The 23,787-nt window shown below is 45.1% G+C and overlaps 1 protein-coding gene across 8 annotated transcripts in view; it reads right to left on the bottom strand.

The window, feature by feature from the left end:
* Positions 1-407: 407 nt before the first annotated feature.
* Positions 408-23,787, bottom strand: part of arhgap29a (Rho GTPase activating protein 29a) — a 46,108-nt gene continuing 22,728 nt past the window's right edge. For 3 of the 8 annotated variants that reach the window (XM_035414169.1, XM_035414170.1, XM_035414173.1), the window contains 21 exons: positions 20,227-20,370; positions 16,456-16,552; positions 15,007-15,079; positions 14,200-14,260; positions 13,525-13,674; positions 12,796-12,860; positions 12,404-12,514; positions 12,126-12,206; positions 11,346-11,513; positions 10,848-10,985; positions 10,573-10,757; positions 9,009-9,175; positions 7,128-7,256; positions 6,111-6,200; positions 5,476-5,639; positions 4,977-5,165; positions 4,627-4,764; positions 3,834-4,042; positions 3,338-3,662; positions 3,118-3,226; positions 408-2,996 (listed from right to left, as the gene is read on the bottom strand). In XM_035414169.1, coding sequence (XP_035270060.1) covers positions 2,122-2,996; positions 3,118-3,226; positions 3,338-3,662; positions 3,834-4,042; positions 4,627-4,764; positions 4,977-5,165; positions 5,476-5,639; positions 6,111-6,200; positions 7,128-7,256; positions 9,009-9,175; positions 10,573-10,757; positions 10,848-10,985; positions 11,346-11,513; positions 12,126-12,206; positions 12,404-12,514; positions 12,796-12,860; positions 13,525-13,674; positions 14,200-14,260; positions 15,007-15,079; positions 16,456-16,552; positions 20,227-20,370 — 3,668 coding nt within the window. In that variant the 3' untranslated portion in view covers positions 408-2,121. The other 5 variants (XM_035414171.1, XM_035414172.1, XM_035414176.1 and 2 more) reach the window with 5 other exon arrangements.

Here is a 23,787-nt window from a genome sequence, read left to right as displayed (position 1 = left end):
TGTTTGTTTTTAAAACCCCGTGAAAACGAGCATGGTTAATTAAAATGTGCATGCTAACAAATCAAAACGAAAAGTCCTGTACGCAACCATTTCATTATAAAGATGAAAGTACGTTTTCCGATTGTGGTTATCTGTTGTCATCGTTCTACTTTCCAAATGTAGAATCAACGGCTCTGAGGTAACTGTAAAGAAACCAAGCATAGAAACGTGTGCTTCCATAAACCCGCAGGCATATCACCTGATTTAGCAGCACTGTTGAAGATATAGGCCTATGGATAATCAGAAAAAAATAGTTTATTACTAAAATAATTTAAGGATTATACACAAGAAAAAGGAGCAGAAAAATGAAATAACTAGAAATAAATCAGAGTGTAACAAAGGCACGGTACCTATACATAGATCTGTTCATCAGAAATTGCATGACTGTTACTGCATTTTATTTTCAGACAAATTTAATAATCCATAAGAAATTAGTAGGTGGTGAATGAGAGATTCAAATCAGTTGGTATCGGCGATATCCCCAAAACAGTATCTATAGACATATATGTTGTATAGCTATAACATTGGTTTATGCGAGGTGAACTTCAATGGTTAAGATTTCTTAAGTTTAATAATATATAATACTGTCATGGAAATACATATAATTCAGCTAAGATAAACAAGGGCATAGTTTAATGCTAATGCATTATTATAATACACTGTAATATGAATTGTTAAGACATGTAAATCATAAAGATCATTAAAAGGACCAAATAGTTGTAAAATACAGCGGGAATCACAGTGCTTCAACCAGTACACAACAGTAGTGACTTGACCCCTGAGTCTAACTGCCAGCAGCTAGATGAAAGAAATATCCAGAGAAAATCCTACAGTATAAATGTTTTAGTTTAATTGGCTTGTTAATTAAATTTAATTATATTTTTCATTGACTCAAAGTGTATTGCTTTCAAATGTCACACTTAATTATTGCCAGTATCAGTCATTATGTGATCATCTCTCTCAAAGTTGGTACTTCCTCAACAAATTAAAGAAAACATTACCTGTGGTAGATACAGTATCAGTTTAACTTCCTTTTATAACAAAACAAGGAAGCTGAACTTGGAAACCAAACCATTTATCAAAAGTATTTAAAAAACAAAGCATCATCATCAACATTTTTTTTTCAGTTATCTACACTTTTAATAATTTACAAAAAGAAGAGGTGTATATTTTTCTGAACTTGTAAGTGGAAAGAAAGTTAATACATTTAAGTCAATTCTGCAAAGATACTCCTTTGCAGGTTATATTTACAAAATATAAACAGATACATATGGTTGACATACATTATCAGACACATGCTGAAGCTTAATCAAAACGAAGACTTATGCATTCACATATTAGACTGCATTGTGTTCCATTGGAAATATACTGTACTGAAACTATGATCTGAAAAGATGCACTGAATACATTTAAAAATATGTAAGTGCATCGTAACAGTTATAAAGTGACATTACATGCAATGCTGTAAAAAATGAAATTGGGTTTTGGCATATAAACACGCAAATGCAGGATAAAAATACTTTATAAAATTTTTTTTAACAATACAGCTCATGTCTTCCTAGTTCAAAAGCCATTGCACAGTATAAGAGAAACTCATGTTGCCTTTCCTGTAACGGTAAAAATAGAAAAAAATGTAATGCAAAAGATCATATATTGTTTTATGTTTAATAATTTATAGTTAATATAGAAATGGCAGTACTGGATAATGCAGGTTTTGATTATATGGCCCTAATTTAATTTCTGTATACCTTTAAAAAAGATGCCGCAACTATCGTGTTAAATAACTAATAAATACACACATTGTCTTACACTAAGTGCACCCTGCTTTAACTCAGGAACCACTTCTCGCTCCTGCCAGCACAAACTGTGGCATAACAGATAACAATATATTAATATATGTAACACTTAAATGGTACATATTCACAGTTGCCGAAAATATTTAAGTGGTTTCTTTTCATATACAATATGGCACAAACTGCATGTGTATACATGTATGTTAATATATACATACAAACATACGCAATACACCACACACGCAGAACAATATGTTGCATATAATTGTGATGTATAAGTTACGAATGATCACACAAAATGTGCTTCCCTGTGTTCGTATTCCTGCAGGCGCCGTGGGCGGAGTCTCTGGTACACTGGCTTGGCTTCGCTTTGGCTGAGCTCTTCGGGGCTGGAGCCGGCAGACTGAGGCTGCGGGGGGGCGACGGGGGACGCGTCTATGGGCTCCTCCCCCGCCGCAGCCGTCTGCTCCGCGCCGGCTGCTGCTTCGCCGCCGGTCTGCGCCCCCGGCTCCTCTGGCTGCTTCGTTCTGACGCTCTGCGGGGGCTTGTAAAAAGTACCCGGCGGGGGCTGCAACGTCCGAGAGGCTCGGAAGACCCTGGACGCGGGGGGGTCAGACTCGCCGCTGTGCTCGTCTTTTTTCGACGTCCTCCCCGGCCGCACCGCTGCGATGTACGGCTTGTTGGCTAATATGGTGCTGGTGGTGCTAGAGGTGGAAGAAGCCGGCAGGGAGGCCGACAAGGTCCCGGTACTGCCAGACCCGCCGTTCGAGGGTATGTTAGCCATGATCATAGCTGTCCTAGGAGTGAAGTCGTAATGCTTGTACTGCTTGTCCCAAGTTCGCCTAAGGCTCTGGGTGTCGATGTAAGTGTTGCGGTAGGTGCTCACTCTAGAGCTGGGCTTCACTGGTTCAGCCACCTCCTGTATGGCTGGGCTCCTCTCCGTCTCCATGGCGTTTCTGGAGTTCCTCTCGTTGACCTGGGCGGGGTTGAGCAGCCGATCCACGGGCATGCTGATTGGCCGGGAAATTAGCTTGTCCCGCGGCGACCGCAACTGGACTTTGGGGGTGCTGTGATTGGACTTGCTGAACACAAAGTTGGACCTCTGGACCTCTGACAGGCCCTTAGACGAAAGCCCGTTGTGCTTCTCTGAATTTGCATCCACAGCTGCTGACAGAAGAGGCAAGAATTAGAAACCTGATGCATGACTGAAAAAAAAAAATATATATATTTGAGCATTACAACTCCACTGCTCCACTGCCTCACTTAGCACCTTCATTATACTGACCGGGTGCAAACTCCAACCCATCTGGCATTGGTTTCACTTCTTTAACTTCATCCAGCAAATGAGTGGAAGGAATTACAGAGGAGTGCCTTTTATACACTTTAGAACTCTGCTGTAATAAAATAGGGAGAAAGGGGGAAATCAATCTCTGATAGTATCAGAAAGGGCCTTTCTACAACTGAACGGTCTTCAAAACTAGATTGAGAACCCAACAGAGACTTGCCTCTTTAATGTCGACCAGAGACATAGAGTGCCGGCTGAGCTGCTGCTCCTTCTCCCGGGGGGTCAGCCGGACCTCGGCGACTTTGGAGGGCAGAGGGGAGCTCTCCCTGGCCGAGGGGGAGATGGACACCGGGCTCAGGGGCACGTCAAACATCTTCTCGTAGTAGCGGATCAGCAGCTCCACGATCAGGGCCTGGTAAGGGTAGTCCACCAGCGAGGACAGGGACACCTCGGCGTCCGTCTGCCTGGGTTTGATCAGAGTCGGCCCGAAAATGATCCCCAGGTTGCTGGCCGTCATTTTGTTCTCGTCTGCTTTTTCCGTCACCCTGGAAGTGAAGAAGACCACGGGGGGAAGAAATGTAGAACTTCATTTTGTATTCAATAACAGGATGAATTTTACCCACTGATATCCAATCTTAGCTCTTCTTCTATAGACTTGCAAGGCTACTCATCTCTGGAAAATGGCAATCGATAGATTTTGTTGTTGCGTAGTATACCTGAACAGGTGTCCGATGAGAAACTGCAGGGTTTTGTAATGGGCCCGGGGCAGCTGACGGAGCAGGTCCCTGATCTTGAAGATGACACGGTTGAGTTCGACGCTCGTTTGCGAATTCTCCTCCGCCTGTTCCACGATGATGCTCTGGCACTCTTTCGCCAGGCCGATGAAGTCGTTGTAGTAACGGAACAAGATCAAGGGCTCTGGGAGCTGCACAAAACACCAAAAAAAAAAGGATCAAATGAACAGCAGTATTCAGTCCTACTTCAAACAGCAATGAGCAGATGACCCTAAGATTAGCAGCCCCTTTCATTCAAAGGGCATAATAAAATGCTTTGCTGGATGCGACAATCATTTATCTGACACAGCTGTAAGAGCCCTTTCACTTGTTATGTGCTTTCTACAGCATATCCAGTCAAAAACTTCAGCCACATTTAGATTTTTTTGTCAGAATCTCAAATAATATTTAGGTCAGATTTGTTGTACATGATGAAATGGCTTTTAATTCAGGCCTGGATTGAATCAACATTCGTCCTTAAATATGACTCTCAAACAAATGCTAGTGCTACTAGTTTCCAGTTTAAACTTAATTTTAACTTTGGTGATAGCTGGACTCCCTAAACAGTGTATGTGAAGACAAACATGCAATTTACAAATTCTTGCAGTGAACTGTGGTACAAACTTGAGGATTTAACTTTAACTGTAGAGTCAAAGTTAAGTGACTCCAGATCTGGGTAATGGTAGCTTTTCAGAAGAGACCTCAGAGTTCTTATGAAGTGAGCATCACTGCTTACCTGGCGGAGGTAAAGCTTGAGGACGTTGCTGATATCGTGAGGGTAAAGGTCAGACAGTTCCACCAAATCCTTGCCATTTTCGAACGCTTGGCAAAGCTTCTCTACTCGAGATTTTGCTCCATTTACTCGGTAGATACCCTATACAAGGAAGTACATTTTTGAAGAGGAAGTTACTGCCTTCATAAAACAAAGAGGTTAAATGCCTATAAGACGTATTTTTAGCCAAGAAATATCATCACAAAGGAGAAAAGGCCTTTCTGAAAATTAGTTCACAGACACTCAGCCACTGACAGAAAACACATTTTTACAACACAGAGCTGTAAAAGTGAAGTTTGAGATTGTTAGGTTACCTTGATATTTAAAGCCCGGTTTTCAATCTCAGAGGTGCACTTTTTGATAATGAATGGAATTCCATCAGGGTTGTTTTTGGTCGCTTGGGTGAAATCAATTCCAAAAAGATGCAGCCTTCCCTGCAGTTTCTTGTGGCCACACTGGATCGCCAGTGTTTCAAGACACTTCTTATGGCAGGCCAGAGAACACTGAATCAAGACAACGGACATCGTCAAAAAGGCAAATTTTCAGTTTAGCATAAGATCACCCTCCAACCTGAGCCAAAAAGTTATGCTTTCATGCTAGCATTCTAATCTTCATTAGGCTCTTGTTGAATGATTGCTTGCATGGTATACCTGTGTAGGTGACAAATACTGCTCATTTTCATATGCGCTCTACCTCTCAGCATTCAAACCATAATGCACAACTGCCGGAGGTCCGTAACGGGTCTACATTTCGTCGTGTTTCATACCGATCCTACTGCAGAAAACAGGCTTTTCTGGGAGTCAAAGGACGTACCTCCTCGCACTCTGCTCCGTGGAACACCACCAGGCTGTCGCACTCCCGGCACTTGGAGGGGGCGCGTAGTTTCCGCAGCTTGTGGGTCTGCGCGGCCTTGGACATCTGCGCATTCCGGAAGGGTCCGGGGGAACTGGCCGTCTCCGTCACCATTTCACTCAGGCCTGGGACGCCCAAAGAGGAGAGAATAAAGTCAGCGCCACGGTGCATGGCTGCATTCTGACTGTCTGACCAGCTAAGTACAGATGTGACTTCCATTATTACTTTTTAATATGTAACTTCCAATATATAACTTCCCAACTACCAAAATGTCAATTAAAAGCATTCCGTAATATTACCAACATATTAAACCAATAATAAAACTACAAATTGAAAGTACAATTGTATAACTACACATACATTACAGTAGTTCTGCACATTCATCTGCATGCTTGGAGCATTCATTTTTAAAATGCAATAAGCCTTCAATTCATAGCCTCAGCAAATTAGCCAACTGGTTGGATTAAACACAAAAAGAGCTACATGTTGCAAAAACTAATTATTTTTTTCACATCAGGGAACTCCTAGCTAACCATTAGATTCCGGAGGTGGCTGTAAAAGTAGCCACGTGCGCCTGGCTGCACCCTCCCGCTCACCGTTGTCTGAAGGCTCTCTGTCGTCCAGGTCGTCGGCGGAGGACATGGTGCCTGTGGAGGGGGTCCTGGGAAGCCTTCTTTTAAAGTCACCTGGACAGAGACGGCACGCTTAGCTTCACTGAGGACCTGAACGCCACAGTGTCCAGTTTTAAAACGGCACAGGTCAGGGGTGCGTACTGATGATGATCATCTTTGGGAATGACCGCCCACAGTGATTCACACCTCCATTCAGCCATTTGCCCACTTGATTCTGGCTCTTTTCTCAGACAATGGCTGGAATGAAAAGCCCATCTGAGCCGGCTATAGGCAAATTCCTGGAATTACGTACAGCCATTGGGAATACAGAACACAGAGACTTGGAGGGAAAAAAAGAGCAATTGTGCTCTACTGGGCCGCTAGCTCTGCCCATTTAAATAAACAAATATGAACGAAGACTGCCAAAAGAGAATTCTATATTTTCTTTAAATGTCATTATATACAAGAAACTGTTATAAAAATGCTGGAATCTTGTTAACAATATGCATAATTCAGATTGTTTACATTAAAATAGTATAAATGAATGCTATAATTTACAGAATTCTCAGCATACCAAAAACCAAATAAATACATCAATAAATTAAAAGTAAATATAAAAAATTACATTAATGACAAGCAGGAGTCAACCAAACTATACCAAATCTTAACTCCAAATAATCCAAATATTTTGTTCTTGAGCGCATTTCAACATTTCTAGCATGTTTGTGTAACTGCAGTGTGGAGGCAAACATGTCCTTCCACAGTCTTCTCTTTAGGAACAAACAGACATGACGTAACAGAAATAGGTTTTGCATGCGGCCTGAAATGTTTTGCAGGGGATGACTCAGCCTGAGAAATGTGCTCTTGCACCAGCTGTTGTAAAGGTCAGGATCAGGAGGTGCAAGGACGCAGATGTGCACCCGGTGCAGATGGGCCTCGGGTGGGGGTGGGGGCAGGGGTAGATGAGTGGAGGGGTATGTGGGGGAGGGGGTAAACCCATACCTGGGCTGGCGGTAGGGGAGTCCATGGATCGGGATTCACTGCTGCCCCCCGCGCTCTCTGAGTCGCTGCACATCCCCCCTCCCTGGCTGCCCGAGGCCCAGGTCCGGAACGGCCCCTGGGTCCTCAGCGCTGGAAAAGTTTTGTTCTTTTCAGGCTTTTCACCTCCCAAAAAATTCTACTTTTTCTCCAGCCAGGGTTCAACAGTACTCTGGGTTTGTCTGACTTAAAACAGGCCATCTATTCCCATTTAAACTTCACTTTACCCATCTAAATGTCGACTTAAATTCACAGTTCATATTCATGAGCTCTTCTCTCTTGCTCAATACACAACAATCGACATGAGGAACCTCATTAGCACACATTACATTGATTATGCCTAAATATCTAAAGGGTTTCATTAAGACTAGTAACCTTCATGTTTAATTAAAGGACTAAAGGCTCTTGCAGAAATCACATGGGAACCTAACTGTTACTATTCCAAATGGCAAGGAACTACTCACTGCAAAAAAAAAATGTCTTCAGTGTTTTTGTCTTGTAATGAGACTTCAAATCTCTTTACTTTCTCTCAAGTAGAAAATATTATTATTTCAGGTTACTTTTTGCTTCACAATTGAAACTGTCATACCCCATTGGCAATTTTAGAAATGAGTAGAGCTGTATCACCTCAATGGCAATTTTTTTGTCTTATCATACAAAAAAGCACAAACAAGATTTGAAGTCTCAATATTAGGCAAATGTTTGTTAAGAGTGACTTATTTTTTTGTTTTTTTTTTGCAGTGCTGGAAATCACTGCAAACACCTGAACAATATTTGAAAATAATGTCAGCCAACAGGTACTATAAATCCAATTTACAGGTACCATTACATGCATATGAGAAGGAGTCTTCCTTTTTTTAAGATGTACAAAAAAAAGTTTTACTACAAACATGGTGAGGTGAAGGCACATTCAATTTTTCAAGTGAAGGTACATTAAGTCAAGTTACATGAGCACTATGTTCGTTTGCTTATGTCATGAAATATGGGGAAATACATACTGACCAGAAAAGCAACAAGCATCTCAATCTCAATTTAAACCATAGTAATCAGGGGACACTTGAACCATGGTGATTTTCCACGACATGAAAGCTGGACTCTTGAGCCAGATGAGGGCATTCTGTAATCTGTAAGCACGCTGACCTCACAGCATTAAGCTGAAGCTTGACCTGAGGTCATGTGAACAGCCACTCACCCTTCCTGCCATCTTGGCCCGGACCATCCCCCCATTTCACACCCATTACCTGGGGCCATCGTAACCCAGGGCGGTGATAATGGAGGCAATTACCGATTCTATTCACAACAGCCTAGCCAATAAGCTTTCAGAGTTTATTGGGCCATAAATGCCAGCATGCAATGGGTGGAAATATCACCATAGCTCATTAGTGAAAAATTATTTGCATTCACTAAAGATGAAACATCCATTTTGTTTATTCTGAAGTTAAACAACTTATACATTCTGATTATAATGCAGAAGTTGTGATACAGAGTAACCATTGAATTTGTAAGTGTTGCATTTTATAGTTTATATGCAAAGAATACTAATTCAATTGGTCCATTCACCTCACTGTTTTTAAAATTATATTGAATAAACACTATACTAAATTTGTTTTCGATCCATTGGCACATTTTGTCCTTTTCATTAAATTTAAAAAGAGAGGAAGCAGAATACAACATTATCACTGCGTGCATTACACAAGCAACACTGCCTAACATCGACAGTGAAATAAACCAATGCACCAGGAATGTAGCATTAATAAACTTTTTTTTTCCCCAGTCTTCCCTGAAGCTAATAAAGCAGGAGCTTTTATGGCTCTCAGTGAATGGGGCACAGTGTGTATGTGCTACCTTGGATGTCCGTGGTGCTGTGGGACCGCCTTTCCTCCATCTTTCCCGGGCGTGTGTGAACCGGACTCTCGACCTCATCGGCGCTCTGGAAATCGCCAGAGGTGACTGACATCTGAGACAGATTCCCATGGGAGGAGCTGCTCATTGATCGCTTAGTGAAGGGCAACCTGGCGAACGAGTTGGGAAAAGTACATACTATCAGCAGCTACTCATAGGTGCACATGGTCCAGCGGTACACAGGGGGCTAAATCTACTGTTTTTGGATTTGTTATGAGAAAAGGCGAAGAACTCCAGCATACAGCTCCCCTTAAGGGCTGAAGAGGACAAGCGTTACAGAAAGGAGTGAGTGCACATCAATTTAAAGGCTCTATAATTACATGAGCGGGCACCCATAATTCAGAGCAAATGCATTTTCATTAAATTCATAGATCGCTGTTAAGCAGAAATACCATAATGTTAATCATTTTCATTTAAAATGAGATTGGAAAGCAACATAGATCAATATAAATGCAGCTGAACAGATCACTCCATCGGACATGCAAAACAGGTCTGGTCGAGCCCCTCGAGGTATTTTTTTATTCAAACTGTACATTTCCCCCGTGCAATGAGCTCATAATTGAGCTCTATAAAATTTCATTCATACTGAAATAAATAATCGTTACATTTCCACATACACAAGGCCATTCCTTTAGAAAGAAGTCACGATGATCAACTGGGAGACAGGAAACAACGCTGGAATTTCTACTGAAAGTGTGAACTGAAACTAAGCCCCAGGCTGAAAAAGGAGGGAAACTAGTGGAACAAACAAAAATCACTGAGGTGTCTGAGTTTTGATGCTTAAAAGAGTAAAAATTTGCAGACCCTTCAGGCAATTTTGCGCGTTGAACCTAAGAGGAAAATCTGAGCTCCCGAGATTTGTTTCATAGTCGAAAGAGTGAGAGAGTCTGTGGGCGTGGCAGCAGAGCAGTGAAAACAAAGCCCGTCTCAAGTTGGCGTTTCTCACCACAGACATTTCCTGAGGAAGGCCTCAAGGCGCACGCTCAAATATAACTTCTCTGCTCAAGAACCTCACTCAGAAAAACCAGCGCAAGTGTAAAGAAGCAGAGAGGCCGCAGCCCGTCGAAAGCGAAACGCTAACCCCTTTTACTGCACCGCCGATTTCTTCCCTCCATTGTATCTCCGACAAACATTTCAGACACGCACAGCTCAACAGCTATTTCACAAATAAAAAGTAACCTTCTTGTCTCCATGCCAACACGGTATTGTTCCTTAGCGGCTAACATAAACATTCGGCTGCGTATGTCCCGCGTTGACCTCTGCCTGAAACAACCCCCGTCTGCTTCATAAACATACAGAGCTGACTGCACGCCTATTAAACTTCACTGGGAAAGGGCTGTGTCAGACCGTTCCCATGCTGCTCAGTTCCTACGAAATGCCTTTCTGCACTCAGGAAGAACGGGACTCTATCTGAGAAGCGCAGCGGTGTGAACCGACAAGAGGGATGGAAGGCCGTTCTAGGGCGGTGTTTCTCAACGGCGGGAACACTCAGAGGGAAGGGACTCACACAGAGTTCTGGGGGCCGTCGAAAGAGAAAGAGTCCATTCGGCTCGTGTCTTTGGGCAGGTTCTTGACGAACTCCAAATACTGCTGGCCCGGCTCGTACAGCTTGGCGTTCTCGCAGAGGGACTGGTGATTGACCGGGAGGGAGACCACCTGGGCCTGCTGCATCTGGAACCAGTTGACCGTCACCTGCGGAAGGACAGACGGACGGGCGCGGTCACTCGCTGCCGCCGCGCGAGCGCTCGACGCGCCGGGGCGGTGGGAGGGGTGCAAACTCACCGCTTTCAGAGTCAGGTCGCACTGGAACACCAGCTCGCGAATCTGCGTCAGGATTTCGCTTTTGCCGTTGGCTAGCTCGATCCTCTTCACCCCGACGTCGGCTACGCAGGCTTTGCAGTGGTCGTTAGCCTCTTCTGCCTAAAATCAGAGCAGAGCAACTCAGTCTGTAAATCCTGAAATTACCATTTATTACTTAATAATACACATGGCACCATCATTTGCTATTGTCTGTATACATATAAACCAAGCATTTAGTATCACATCTTGTTAATACCATGCAATCGCAACTGGTAGCCATGTACAATACAAAACAAATAGGTACTAGTGTATTTCTGGTTTTAGTAGATCACTTTCATGCCTGACTATGAAGCAATCCAACATGGGGCGGCTGGTATTGATTTGCACTGAGAAAGTTCCTGCTGCCCAATCAGGAGACCCAAAAGACGAAGTGTTTGGCATCATAATTATCGCCACATAGAGAAGGGGGGCGAACCCTACCTTTTGCAGCGCCTCCTCCTCGAGCCTCCTCCTCTTCTCCAGCTGCTTGCCTCCTCCGGCCAGCTGCTCCTCCTCGGCCCGGCTGGTGGAGAAGCGGGCCTTGTCGTACTCCTCCCGCCTCTGCGCCTGCAGGAGCCGGGCCTTCCTCAGAGCGCTCTCTGCCTCCTGCTGCTCGACAGGAAGTGCACCGCAGCCACTTACAACACTGCTGACTCACAGCTTTTCACTTCCGCCTATTCAGCCCAGCGCAAACACGCACGCATTCACACTCCCACATTCACCAACACACACAAACACACACACACACACACACACACACACACACACACACACTCCCACATTGACCAGCACACAAACAGACACACGTACAATCCTGCAAAAGTATTCACAAGCACACAAACACACAAAATCCTGCAAATGCAATCACCAGCTCACTGCACCAAAACACACAAGTACTCAAACACACACACACACACACACACACACAATCCTGTTAACGCCTTCCCCTGTTAGATTTGAACAAAAAAAGGCATTGCACTGTGCTGGTGCAATGCCTTTTTTTGTTCAAATCTAACAGGGGAAGACTTTTTAGGAAGTTAAAAAAAATTCAGTTTCACTCTCTCTCCACCAGACATCACACATTGTCACGTACAGGAGATTCAGACTGAGAGCCCATGACCTAAAACACTAGAAAGTGCGTACTTCGGAAAGCTTTAAACGTTAACGGCTTTCAATGGTTGTAGCGACCTCTTCCTCGAGTATGAAATGAAATTCACCCACCATTTTCTTCTGCTCCCTCTGCCACTGGTCTTTGATTTCTTTCCTGCGTTTATCGAGCTCATTCTTGCGAGCCAACAGGGGCTGGAGAACACAAACACACACACAGAGCGATATCACATTGCCATATTTCAAACTATCTACGCACGCGAGACAGGAAACACACCGCAAAGTGTCAAAGCGCACACAGCAAATACCCAGTCACCTGCACACGATAACAGATCAAATAATGGTCGAGAGGCCGCGAAAGCGCGCACGCTGCTCTCGAAACACTCGCTTACCTGAATGAATTTGTTGGACTGAAGGGCCGACGCAGTCTGAAGCAGAACTTGACTGTACTCGATGTCGTTCTTAAAAGCGGATATATAAATTTCCCGGAATGGCATGTTGTCCTTTGTGGGGAGAAAAAAGGAAAAATTAATTATTCACTGAACACAAAGGTCGGAGACATTTCTATTTGCACATCAATCGCTTTCTTGTTATTCTATGAATATATTCCGAGTGTGTTATGGTAAGTGCAAGCGCTGGTGCGATTGAATAACTCTTAAAAAAAATAATAATAATAATTTCCGTAACTACGACAAAGTTACCTGACTAAAATACTGACTAACCTCTAAAAAATATTGCACTAAATGGAAATGACTTAAGTGGATATCAATGTTAAAAAAATTACCTGTTGACTTGCAAGCGTCTTTGCAGATTCGGCCATTTTAGCAAAGCCTTTCGCACATTCAATATCTGCAAACAGAGCCGGTGGTTACGAAACGCACTTGGGGGCATGGACAGGGCTGTGCTGTCCATCAAATGTACCCTCAGACAAACAGACGCTTCCCCTGGTTATGTCACGCTCATGCGTGACACAGTGTCCATTCTCAGCCCAGTGCTGTTCTACCAGAAATATCACTCTGAACGCAGACAGAACGAAGACAGATGATACGATTAAATCCAGAAAATGGCAGCTTAATTGCTAGGACAGGTTTCAAGGGCCTGAGGGGGCCAAAAAAACGTCACGTCCTGGGTCCAGCTTGACAGACAGGCCCCGAGACGAGAGAGAGAGAGAGAGAGAGAGGAGAGAGAGAGAGATAGAGAGAGTATGTCTGACACTCGCTCTCTCTATCCCCCTAGCTTTTTGAGTGTCCAACCCCATATAAATGTATACGTATTTATTCATTTACTTCTGTTGCTGTTGTTGCTGTTATTGTTATATATTATTACATTCATCATGATTATTTTAATATAATTATTATTTTACATATTATTTATAATATGACAGTGAGACGGGGGAGAGAGAGAGAGAGAGATAGAGAAAGGGAGAGGGAGAGAGAGAAGAAAAAGACAGAGGAAAAAAGACATGGACAGAGATGGCGAGAGAGAGACAGAGAGAAGCGTGGCAGAGACTCACCCAGGCTCAGCCTCTTCTCCACCCAGGCCAGGACGTCTTTGGTGTACTTGGACCAGGCCTTGGCGTAGAGCAGGGCCGACTCCACGCCGCTGTCGCTCGTCAGCAGCGCCTCGTCCACCTCCTCGGCGCGGGCCGTCGGCGGCGGGGGCCCTGGCAACGCGCCCGAGAGTTGGGAGAAGGTGAGGAAGCGGCGGCCGTGCATGCCTCCCGCCCTCAGCGCCCCCGGTGCTGTGGCTCAGCCGCCACGCCCGGCCGCGGCAAAGCTCCCGCGACCTTGGGCAAGGGGGGCACCTTAATCCCCGCTAACGCTAAGCAGGTCCGACAGGGATTTTGCTTTCCCCCGCCCGGCAACGCGACGGCCGCTGATAGGCCAGTGCGAGCGGCGCGCTAATGCGGCGCCGCCGCCCGCCGCTCCGTAAAGGGAGGCTCGCGGCCCCGCAGCTGCGCGACGGCTGGCGACAGCCGCGCATGTGTTTCTCATCTCCGACGGAAACCTCTGAAGCGCGCAAGAATGCGGGCCGTTTGGGACGACTGCCGCACGCCCCGACTTCAGAAAGCGTCGGAGGGGGCCGGAAGAAAGCATTCCTGCCCCTGCATTGCAGCCGACGACAGGGCGTATCGGCGGCGCTTGGTGGGCTGCGGGACGGGACCCGTATCCGGGGGGAAACATCTTACCTGCCAGGTCATCTTTCTCCGGAACGCATGCTCCGGACTCCACCGAGAGGTTCTCAAACGACTGCAGGTGAAAAACGGGCTTCAGTCAGGATTCGCCAGACAAACAAATAACAAATCCGCAGCTGTGCAAACATGAAAACGCTACACCATGAGCTCATCTTCCTGTTCTCTCATTCAAAAGGAACAGCAGGAAAGACTTTTTAATAAATCAGAAACTTTTGGAAAGGAAAGAATAAGCGAACATATTTCTGAACCATGTCTTTTCTTCCCTTGTTTTACTCTTTAGCTAAAAACAGTACACACGCTTGGCCAGCTGTGCCTGTTATTTTATTTTATTAAATTTTTTATTTGTCGCTCAGTCACGTTCAGACTGCAACGCTAAGCTCAGCTGTCGATTCGGGAGAGCTTGGACCAGCGCACGCTCTCCTCCGAGGCGCGGCTTCAGCAGATGCTCGTTTTCACACCGCAGCCAACGAGTCCGCCTCGCACGGACATGAGTCTGAGGAAGACGCTTCATGAGCAGCTCGACAGGGGAGCTGTGAGCGCCCGGTCGACCAGCAGGGGTCGCTGGTGCGCGGAGAGACGCCACCATCCCAGCTGGCTGAAGCCCTCCCTCCCCGGGTGACGCCTGCAACGATTACGCGTCGACCCGTGGGCCCAGTCGGCGCCGGCATGTCAGGATTCGATACCAAGAAGCGGGGCACGTGAACAGCGCCTTAACAGGATGAGCCATTTTCTGGCCCCTGTACCCTTTGATTCATAGTCATGTACATGTTTGGGTTTAAAGCGACTGTAGAGACGGCTTACCCGACTTCTCCGGCTCTCCAGGAGGCCCAGCGCTGAACCACTGTCTACATCTCCCATAAGGAAGTCAGACACTCTGCAGCAAGAGGAGAGAAGACAAGGCACATGTTCACTCTACTAATCTACAGCTGAAAATTACAGCCATTACATAATAACCTACATGACCTATCAGAGTTTACATCTGATCTGCAGAATGAGGTCAGGGAGGGCGGACTGGGAACATCAAAGCCTTGTCTGACCGCCTCAGACCAGTCACAACCCCAATGCAATTAGCACCTTCAGTTTCATGCACATCCACATGCCTCATTATGAATGATCAGTAATTTTATTTTTAATTGCCTCGTACTTTAACAAATTCCACCCTGGATAATAAAAACACTATATACAGTGAGCTCTATAATGTTTGGGACAAAGATATTTTTTCTTGATCTGGCTCTGTACTCTGTACTGTTCTCAGCTTTTATAAAAGGGTATCGTTTTCACCATATCGAAAGTGAAAGCACTTTTATACATAGACGCACATTTCAAGACACCACATTGTTTGAGACATATTAATGTTATGTAAATGAAAGCAGTCATGTTTAGTACTTTGTCGCATATATTTTGCATGCAATGACAGCTTGACCCATGGGGGGGGGGGCGGGTGGGTGCTCTTGGGCAGTTCCTTTTTACCTCCACACTTTGCTCTTGTCATCACTCTGAAGTGAATCCAAGTCTCACCTGTCAAGACCTTTTTCCAGAACTCTGCAGCTCTTTTAGGTACTTCTTAGCAAACAGTAACCTTCCAACTAACTAGTGGGTTGAATTTCATAGTGCAGCCTCTGTAGTTCTGTTTGTGAAGCCTACTGCAGACAGCAGTCACTGACAAATACATACCTGCCTTCTGAAGAATGCTTCAGACATCAACTGTAGAGGTCTTCCTTGGCCTTTGCCATTACTGAGCTCACCAGTGCTCTCTTCTTAATGATGTTCCAAACAGTTGAGTTTGATAAGCCTAAGGTTTGGCCTAGGTCCCTTACTGTTTTTTCTTATTTATCAGCCTCATAATGGCTCCCTTGTCTTTCATTGGCACAAATCAAATCAGGTCCTCATGTTGAGAAATAGCAATAACGGATTCCAAAGGAAATCAAAAGCCTATAATCAAGACTAGATACTGAAAGCTCTTATACCTGCACTAAGGAAGCAACTGAACACACCTGACCAACCAGAAACACCTGTGAAACCATCTGTCCCAAACATTACAGTGCCCTAAAATGGGGGGACAATGTATAAAAAGTGCTCTCGTTTCTACATGGTGAAACCAAAATGCATAAAAATACCCTTTCATAAAATCTAAAAAAAAAAACAAATCTAAAACTGTGGAGTACATAGCCTAATCAAGAAAAAAAAGTCTGTCCCAAATACTATGAATCTCACTATATATCAGAAACTAATCAGATTAATGGTACTTACACATTGCCAAAAGTAAACGCCAATGTGTCGATAGAAGCATATATGTCTCCAAAAAGGTTCTGTTTATTTTCTTCTTTTACTTCTTTGAAGTTCACACCTGATGAAAATGGGAAAAAAAATTTTTAAAAACCAATAATAATGATACTGTCAGAAACACTGATGGTTAAACACAATATGGTATAGTAGTAACATTCATTTGAAATTATAGGTGCTCTTTATTCTTCAGACCTCTCAAAAGACATACATTCTTCATCTACTCTCCTTTGCCTTTCAAATACGGATTCAATATTGCTTCAACAGGAAAATTTGAGGTCACAAGTTGTTTTTCTTTTTATAAAAAATTGGGCTGGCCACAGCTTAAATCCACAAAGCTCTGCTAATAGGGTCACTCCACAACTCCGGTTGTAATCTGGCGAAAAATCGATTTCCTGCTGAGAGTCTAAACACCCTAATGGGAGAAAAAAAAGAGGGGAAAAACACCAACATAAACAGACCACAATCAGTCTCCACAATAAACTTCCTCTCTGACACAAACAGCCATGGATGGAAAATAGACCTGCAGAATGTCACTGGAGACGCACAGGCAATGGCAGAACCACTGACGCCATCCCCTTTTAAACAGATCTGACATCCTCAGTCCTTCCTCTCCCAACAATGGCTGTTTCTAGAAATCTCCAAACTGACTTAGCCAGTGGTAGCAGAAGATAAAAAAACTCAAATATTTTGTATCATTTTACTTACGTTAAACTCACCAAAAATCTAGGTTTCTCTTCCTGATTAGGGAAGCCTTTATCAAATCACTGTCCACCTCTTCTCAGAGTATAACGCACAGAAGGCAAGACTGCACTTCCATTCTCTCATTCTGCCCACACGCACCAAAGGCAACTCCCGTGGAGAAACGGAGCCTTACCACTCAACTTTCATAAAAGTCCTGCACGTAATGTGCTTCGATAAACAGGAAATAGCCAAGCAGAACGGCACACGCAGCAGGCATTAAGCAGCGCTGAAGTCCCGCGACTGACGTGGTGCGGAGCTCTGAAACTCACCTTCTGCAGCGGTTTCCTGTCTGCGCGTTACTGTGCCACAGGAAATACTCCGGCACTGCTTGCAGTCTCGCATTCAAACCCGACGTTTAACGCCGCCTCTGTGACTTATCTACACCTAAACCTCCCCGTCCAGCTCACACAAGCCAACACAAAGCAAGCGCCCTGCGGTCTCAGCCCAAACCACAACTGGACCTGCTCTCAGTTTGGGGGGAGCGAGCAGGAGAGAGAAAGAGAGAGAACTCCTTCGCCGTTCAACTATTTTCTCAGTTTCCTCTCCTCCAGCAGCAGAACGGCTCCTTACAAAAAACGTCTTCAGCTATGTCCTCTCAGATGTCTTCAAAAGACATCTTCAAAAGAGAGAGAGAAGTCTTCAAGAGAGCTTCTTGTGGTTTTTTGGGTGGTGTTAAGGTGCGACCCACAGTAAGGGGACCCCTGAAGAATTCACGGAGATGTATGGCTATCCATGGCCAAATACCAGCCCTAGGTGGCCCCGCCCCCGCCAGCCAGCAGTGGCACTGCGTTGCTGCTGCCGTGACGTCTTCCCCAGGACATCCTGAGGTCAACACAAACACAATATCTACCGTCTCCGACTGCCCGCAATCCAAATATGGAAACTACGTCACTGCAAAAAAAGAGCCATTGTTTCTCAGAGCAATATCACACTTATCTGACCATGAACCCACCTGGTTATTTATTTATTTATTGTTTGACTGGGCGTAAATCAGTAAAACTGGTAAAAACCCAAAACAGAAGTCTAATAACGGTTCGATTCGGTGTAATCCTGAACCAGATTTCAGTAATCATTCAATGAATCGTCAGACTTGTGACTTGGTTCTCTATAGGCACTCTCTGTAAGTGCATAACAAAAATGTTTTGTGCAATACATATGAAGTACATTAATAGCGAGGCTCAATTCATAAACCCCCTCTCTGAAACTGAAATGCTGTCTTTACTAATCTATAAACAGGCCAGAACCTCAGTAAAAGGTCAGAAAAAAACAAAGCAAAGTTCTGGATGTCAACAAGTTTCCAGTTTCCCCTTAATCCCACCTCTACACAGAACATGTGCCCCACGCTTCCAGCGAAAATGACCTAGTGCGGTCCCTCAGTTTTGACAGCCCAGGGGCCAGTGTCAAAACAAGAACAATCCGTGCCTCGTCTGTGATAAACAGTTGCAATCGGTCAAATTCTTGTGACTGCCCAAGAGAGATGAGAGTAGAAAAGAATTTCAATAACCTCTGAAACCTGATATCTTTACAGAGGAGCAGGAGAAAACTTCCTGTAGACCTCTACCCGTATGAGAAACAGTCCAGATGGCTTGTTTAAGGAGTAGGAAAAAGGAGGGAAAAAAACGATGGCTCGTTTCCTCAAGCCATGGTGATATGGTAATTACAGCACCCACAGAGGAGGGTGAATATCATCAGCATATTTTTGGTAATGGGACTGCAAAAACCACAGTCAGCCGCAGTCTCACAAGCGCATTTTATTGTCTCATTCTGGACATTCTGTCTCATCCGCATTGTGAAAGTATGTACTTTGGCACAGTGAATGACTCCTATACGCTCTTGATGCAGTGTGTCAAGACTGTTAACTACCACTCCAGAACTAGTCCTCTATCCTTCTGCGCCTTACCGACGAGTGCCCAAGCGCATGCGGACGGACTCGAGCAGGCCCGAGCGTCTTAGCCCCCTGGTGGAAAGGAATGTCACTGGTCAGTAATGCTGGCATATTTACAGGGACGGCAAAGATTTCTGGAAAAAAAAAACCGCCTGCCCAAACTTTTATGGTCTTGCTACATGCATATTTAGAGAGAGAGAGTCATGGGTGTTGTTGCCGCACTCAGACCGCATTCCAATAGAAATACAAAAACAAGCTATGCTATTGAAGTTCTTTCTTGTTCATGTTCAGCAGATGGGATATTCTCCCGGCTTTAATATTAAACTGTTAGGGGTCAGTCTGAATTGAAATTTAAAAGTTGGGGGGAGTGGACTGGACTGGCCAGTTGAGAGAGGTTCTTTTCACAGTATTATTCATTTGGCAAGTTATTATCCTGACCATCACAAGACAAGCTGCATGAGCGTACCCCCGCACAGGCCTTTAAATGCTTCTTATTATCAGGGGTCCAGGCAGGCTGCCCAGGCCTGGTCAGAGCTTCAGAGTGTAAGAGAACTCTGCAGCGTGGATAAAGCACATCTTGGAAATGACTTCGCTTCGCTCTCCTTTGGCTATTCAGAGGTATTCAGAGAGCTTGACAGTCAATGTGACTCGGCTATCGAGCATGAAAAACCGTACGGCACAGATAGGTGTTACTGTACGGTCTGACGCATGCTGGGCGATGTGGGTACGAATGTTCTCTGTGACAGTGCCACCCTCATTAACAGACACTATTGCCAAAAGCGCGCAGTGGAATTGGGACCGTGCTGGAATCAGAATTGGAGCAAGGTACAAACTGAAATTCTTGCGCAGAGGCCAAGTGAAGAATTACACTGAATACCAGATCATATTTCTGGCAGTAAAACAAGCAAAGTGAGATTCCTCTGCTGTGTTCTCTCAGAATACCCACATCCCAAGCAGATAGAACTAACAAACGGCCAATCAAATGGCTCCCTGATACATAGTTACTCACTTTACAGCTGCAGGTGCAGTGCACGTAACGTTTTTTGTAGCTGTGATGCAGCCGTATATGTATGAATGGAGATTATTTGTAACCTGTTCTCGTGCCTTACCTTTCACCTTGGCGATGACGGTCCCTGCCGCACTGAGGATGTCCACGGAGTTGAGGGTCTGGTGTTTGCCGATGACAGCTTTCAGGACCCGCAGGAGCTCCCCCAAACGCTCGTGCACCACCCGGTGTAAACAGTCTTGACTTTCTGTAAACGACACAAGCAGAGCCCTCCTGAGGTCAGCTCATACAGCCATCCTGTGCTTCTTTCCCATCCACCTCACACAAACTCTTACCATACTCCACAACACACGGACACAAACTCTTACCATACTCCACAAGACACGGACACGAACTCTTACCCTACTCCACAATACACTCAAATGAACTCTTACCATACGCCACAAAACACTCACGTAAACTCTTACTATATTCACAACACACAAACACAACACACGCACACAAACTCTTACCCAACTCCACAACACACGTGAAATATCACCATGAAGCACACAATGAAGAACTGGGACTACAATTTTAATCAATGAATGAAATCATAACCCAAACATCTTTACATGCTTCGTTTTGAGAAACATATGTGTAGAGGTACTGTTTCAAGCCATAAAAGCATCAGTTATTTTTTTCAGTACCTCTCCAAAGGTTAATCAATGGACGTTTGCAAACACTGCACTTCGTTAAGCTACCAAATCGTGGTTGGGCAAGACACATGCTAAACAGTGACCTCCAAATATCCATTCTACACCAAAAATTAGACACTACCCACAGTGGTATACGACTAAAGGGGGGAAAATTTCACTGACTCCACAAACACGCCGAACCCGTCATTTCCCGGCGCGAAAATGACGCGGCTCTGCCGGGCCCCGCTCTGTTTTCGTGCGTCCGAAAGCGCAGCCGTGGAAAGGTAGCGCGCCCGCGAGCGCTCTTCCTCTGGAGTCAAAGCTCCATTTGTGCTGACGCCCGGCACGGGATTACACAACTCATGGAAAAGGGGATCAAGGAGATTTTAGCCGTCTCCCGTTTTTTCCCCCTCTTTTTCGGTACGGGACAAAAAGGGCCTGCGGTGGAACTAATGCTGTTGTGGAAGTGGCTGCCATGACAATGACGGCTGCGCCCCGTTCAGGAAATCCAATCGTTTGTGTCCATGTTCGCATACTGCCCTTAGTGCGTATGGAAGTTCAAAAGCTATATTTCTATTGTTGCGACATTCAGAATTCGTCGAAGCAAAATTAGTTTCATAACTAAATCGAGATAGATTCTTACAGCCAATTGGTTGCCTTGTTTACACAGACTTGCCCTGTATAAACTCACATTTTCGCTGGACATGACCCCTATATTGTCTAGTAGAATAACAGCAAGGTCAAGCTGTTAATACATCACTACACCAAGACCCTTAATAGCCTTTCAGAAAATACATTTGTCCTGCTGACACAGTCACAGAATTAGAAGAAAGTCTTATGGTGAACAGCCCATATGATAAAATGCAATGGCGTTAGTATTTAAAGTGGGTACAAGGGGTCAAGTCTCTACTTCAAATCCTGTGAATCTGAGACTGTATTCCCCCAGCACACTTTCCCCTTCAGTCTCTGCCAACTGCCTCCCTGCAGGACGTCGGGAGTCGTGCACCACTCTATGGCAACTGTCTCCATCCATCTTCATCATTCATCGGGCTCGGACACTTTCGGGGCAGTTACCTGTTGTTTTCTTATTAAAACCGCCGTTTGTTTTTTCGCCGTCCTTCCCACAGTCCTCCAAGCGTCCAAACGGAGCCAAAAGTTTGCTCTGGCCAAGCGATCGCTCACAATTAGCTGAATTGGACATATGAACTCACTAGGAGTTGTGTTCTGAAGCCTCTTCCCCTTTCTCGAGCTCGCTGCAATTGAGATGTGTGCTTTGAGTTTTTGAGTTTGGCGTATGTTTTATGAGAATAATGAGCTCCTATGCCTTTGATATGTTTAGCGCAGGGGGGTCACTTCAGGAGGTCGAAAGTGTTCCCCAGAGGAACATTCAACATACCGTCGCTTCACAACACAGGTTAAAAACCTCAACAGACCGAGCCATGTGAATTACACCACCAGTTAACACCCTATATTAACCAGACGAACTGCACAAGCTCACAGCCACCTGATTGCGGCTGTAGCACATGCAGAGGGAGTCCCCACGCTCAGCAGACTGCAGCTGCGTCACCTGCCTACGTAGAGCGACCGCATATTTACCAGACTGCATGTGCGATACCACAGGCCACAGAGCCTGCTCTCTGACACCTGGCCCGCCAGCCAGGCCATATCACCCCACACTGCATCACTCGCAGTGCAGGGAAATTCAGTCTCTTTAAAAAGGGGGGATTAAAACAGGGGGCTGTTACGAAAGGATTGACTCAAAAACAAGAAAGAAAAGCATGAGAAGGCATTGTGCAAGAGTGGTCAGTGTCGAAATGAAGACGAAATTGCAAAAAAAAAAACAAGAGCCACAAAATAGCGTGCAAACCCCTTCAGACAAGTCTTCTTTTAAAATGAGCTAGGCCTCCAGCAAACTTCAAAAAGCACAATTTCAAAGCCTCATTCATCTCAGTGTGCACCATCTGACCAAAGTTTCAGTAAGAGCAAGACACACCGGCAGTTAAACTGCAGAAGAAGATGGCCACCAAGCGGCACGTCCCTAACGACCGCGTGACCGTTTACGACGTCCTCAAAACTAATTGGCGAGACATTAAGCTTTGTCTTCAGCCCGGGATAACCGAGCGCATTGTACCGCAGGTCATCGCTTAACCCCCAGGCTCGGGCCTGAGCCTCGTACAAAGGGCGCGGGCTCGGGGCTTTGGGAGAGCGGGCCGCGGCGTGCTTTCCGAAACATGGGTGGCTGTTTGACCGGTGTAACCTTCCCATTGTCCCGGGAAGCAATTTGCAAACACAGGGCCCGCCGTCCCTGCGATCTGAGACCCGGCCTTTGCCTACCGTTGGTCGAGGGACAAAGTGGATTGAGGGATTGGGGGCACGGGACTAAGCTTACCCACCCCCGATCTGAGGAGGATCCCATTCATCCCCCCTCGCATACGTACCCTCCCCCCCGGTTTTTGTTCGGAGCCTGACCGTCCCGTCCCCCCCCCATCAGCCGCTGTACAGTGGGTGAAAAATGAGTTGTCCCGCAAAGCCGGAGAGGCCTGGATCTGAGCTCCTGATAAAGAGGTCACAGAGCTGGCAGCACTGATACCACATTTTTCACTTAATTAGCGTCATGGAAACCAACACTGCATTCCAGAACTGCGATGCCCCTCTCTTTTTGAAGAGGCTGCTAGGGTGGGGGGTGGTGTTGATGTATAATAAAAACACTGAGATCATTCATCATTAAGATGTCAACATGATAGTAACTGAAAAAAATCATCAAGAATTAAGTCAATCTTAACTAGTATTTTAGTCTTATATTTAAACTTAAAACCTTATAGCCATTACTTTTTGTTAAATAAGACAAAAAGATAGCCAATGACCCAAGACAGTCTAGACTAGCCAATGGTGTAAGACTATTTCACTTGTCAAGCAAAAAGTAGCTAATAATATTAAGCTAATATTTTTTAAGTCTCATTACAAGACTAAAACAACCGCTAACATGT

The sequence above is a fragment of the Anguilla anguilla genome, chromosome 4 (assembly GCF_013347855.1).
Source record: "Anguilla anguilla isolate fAngAng1 chromosome 4, fAngAng1.pri, whole genome shotgun sequence".
Taxonomy (NCBI): Eukaryota; Metazoa; Chordata; class Actinopteri; order Anguilliformes; family Anguillidae; genus Anguilla; species Anguilla anguilla.
Note: the sequence above shows the minus strand (reverse complement) of the source record. Positions and strands in the feature narration are given on the sequence as shown.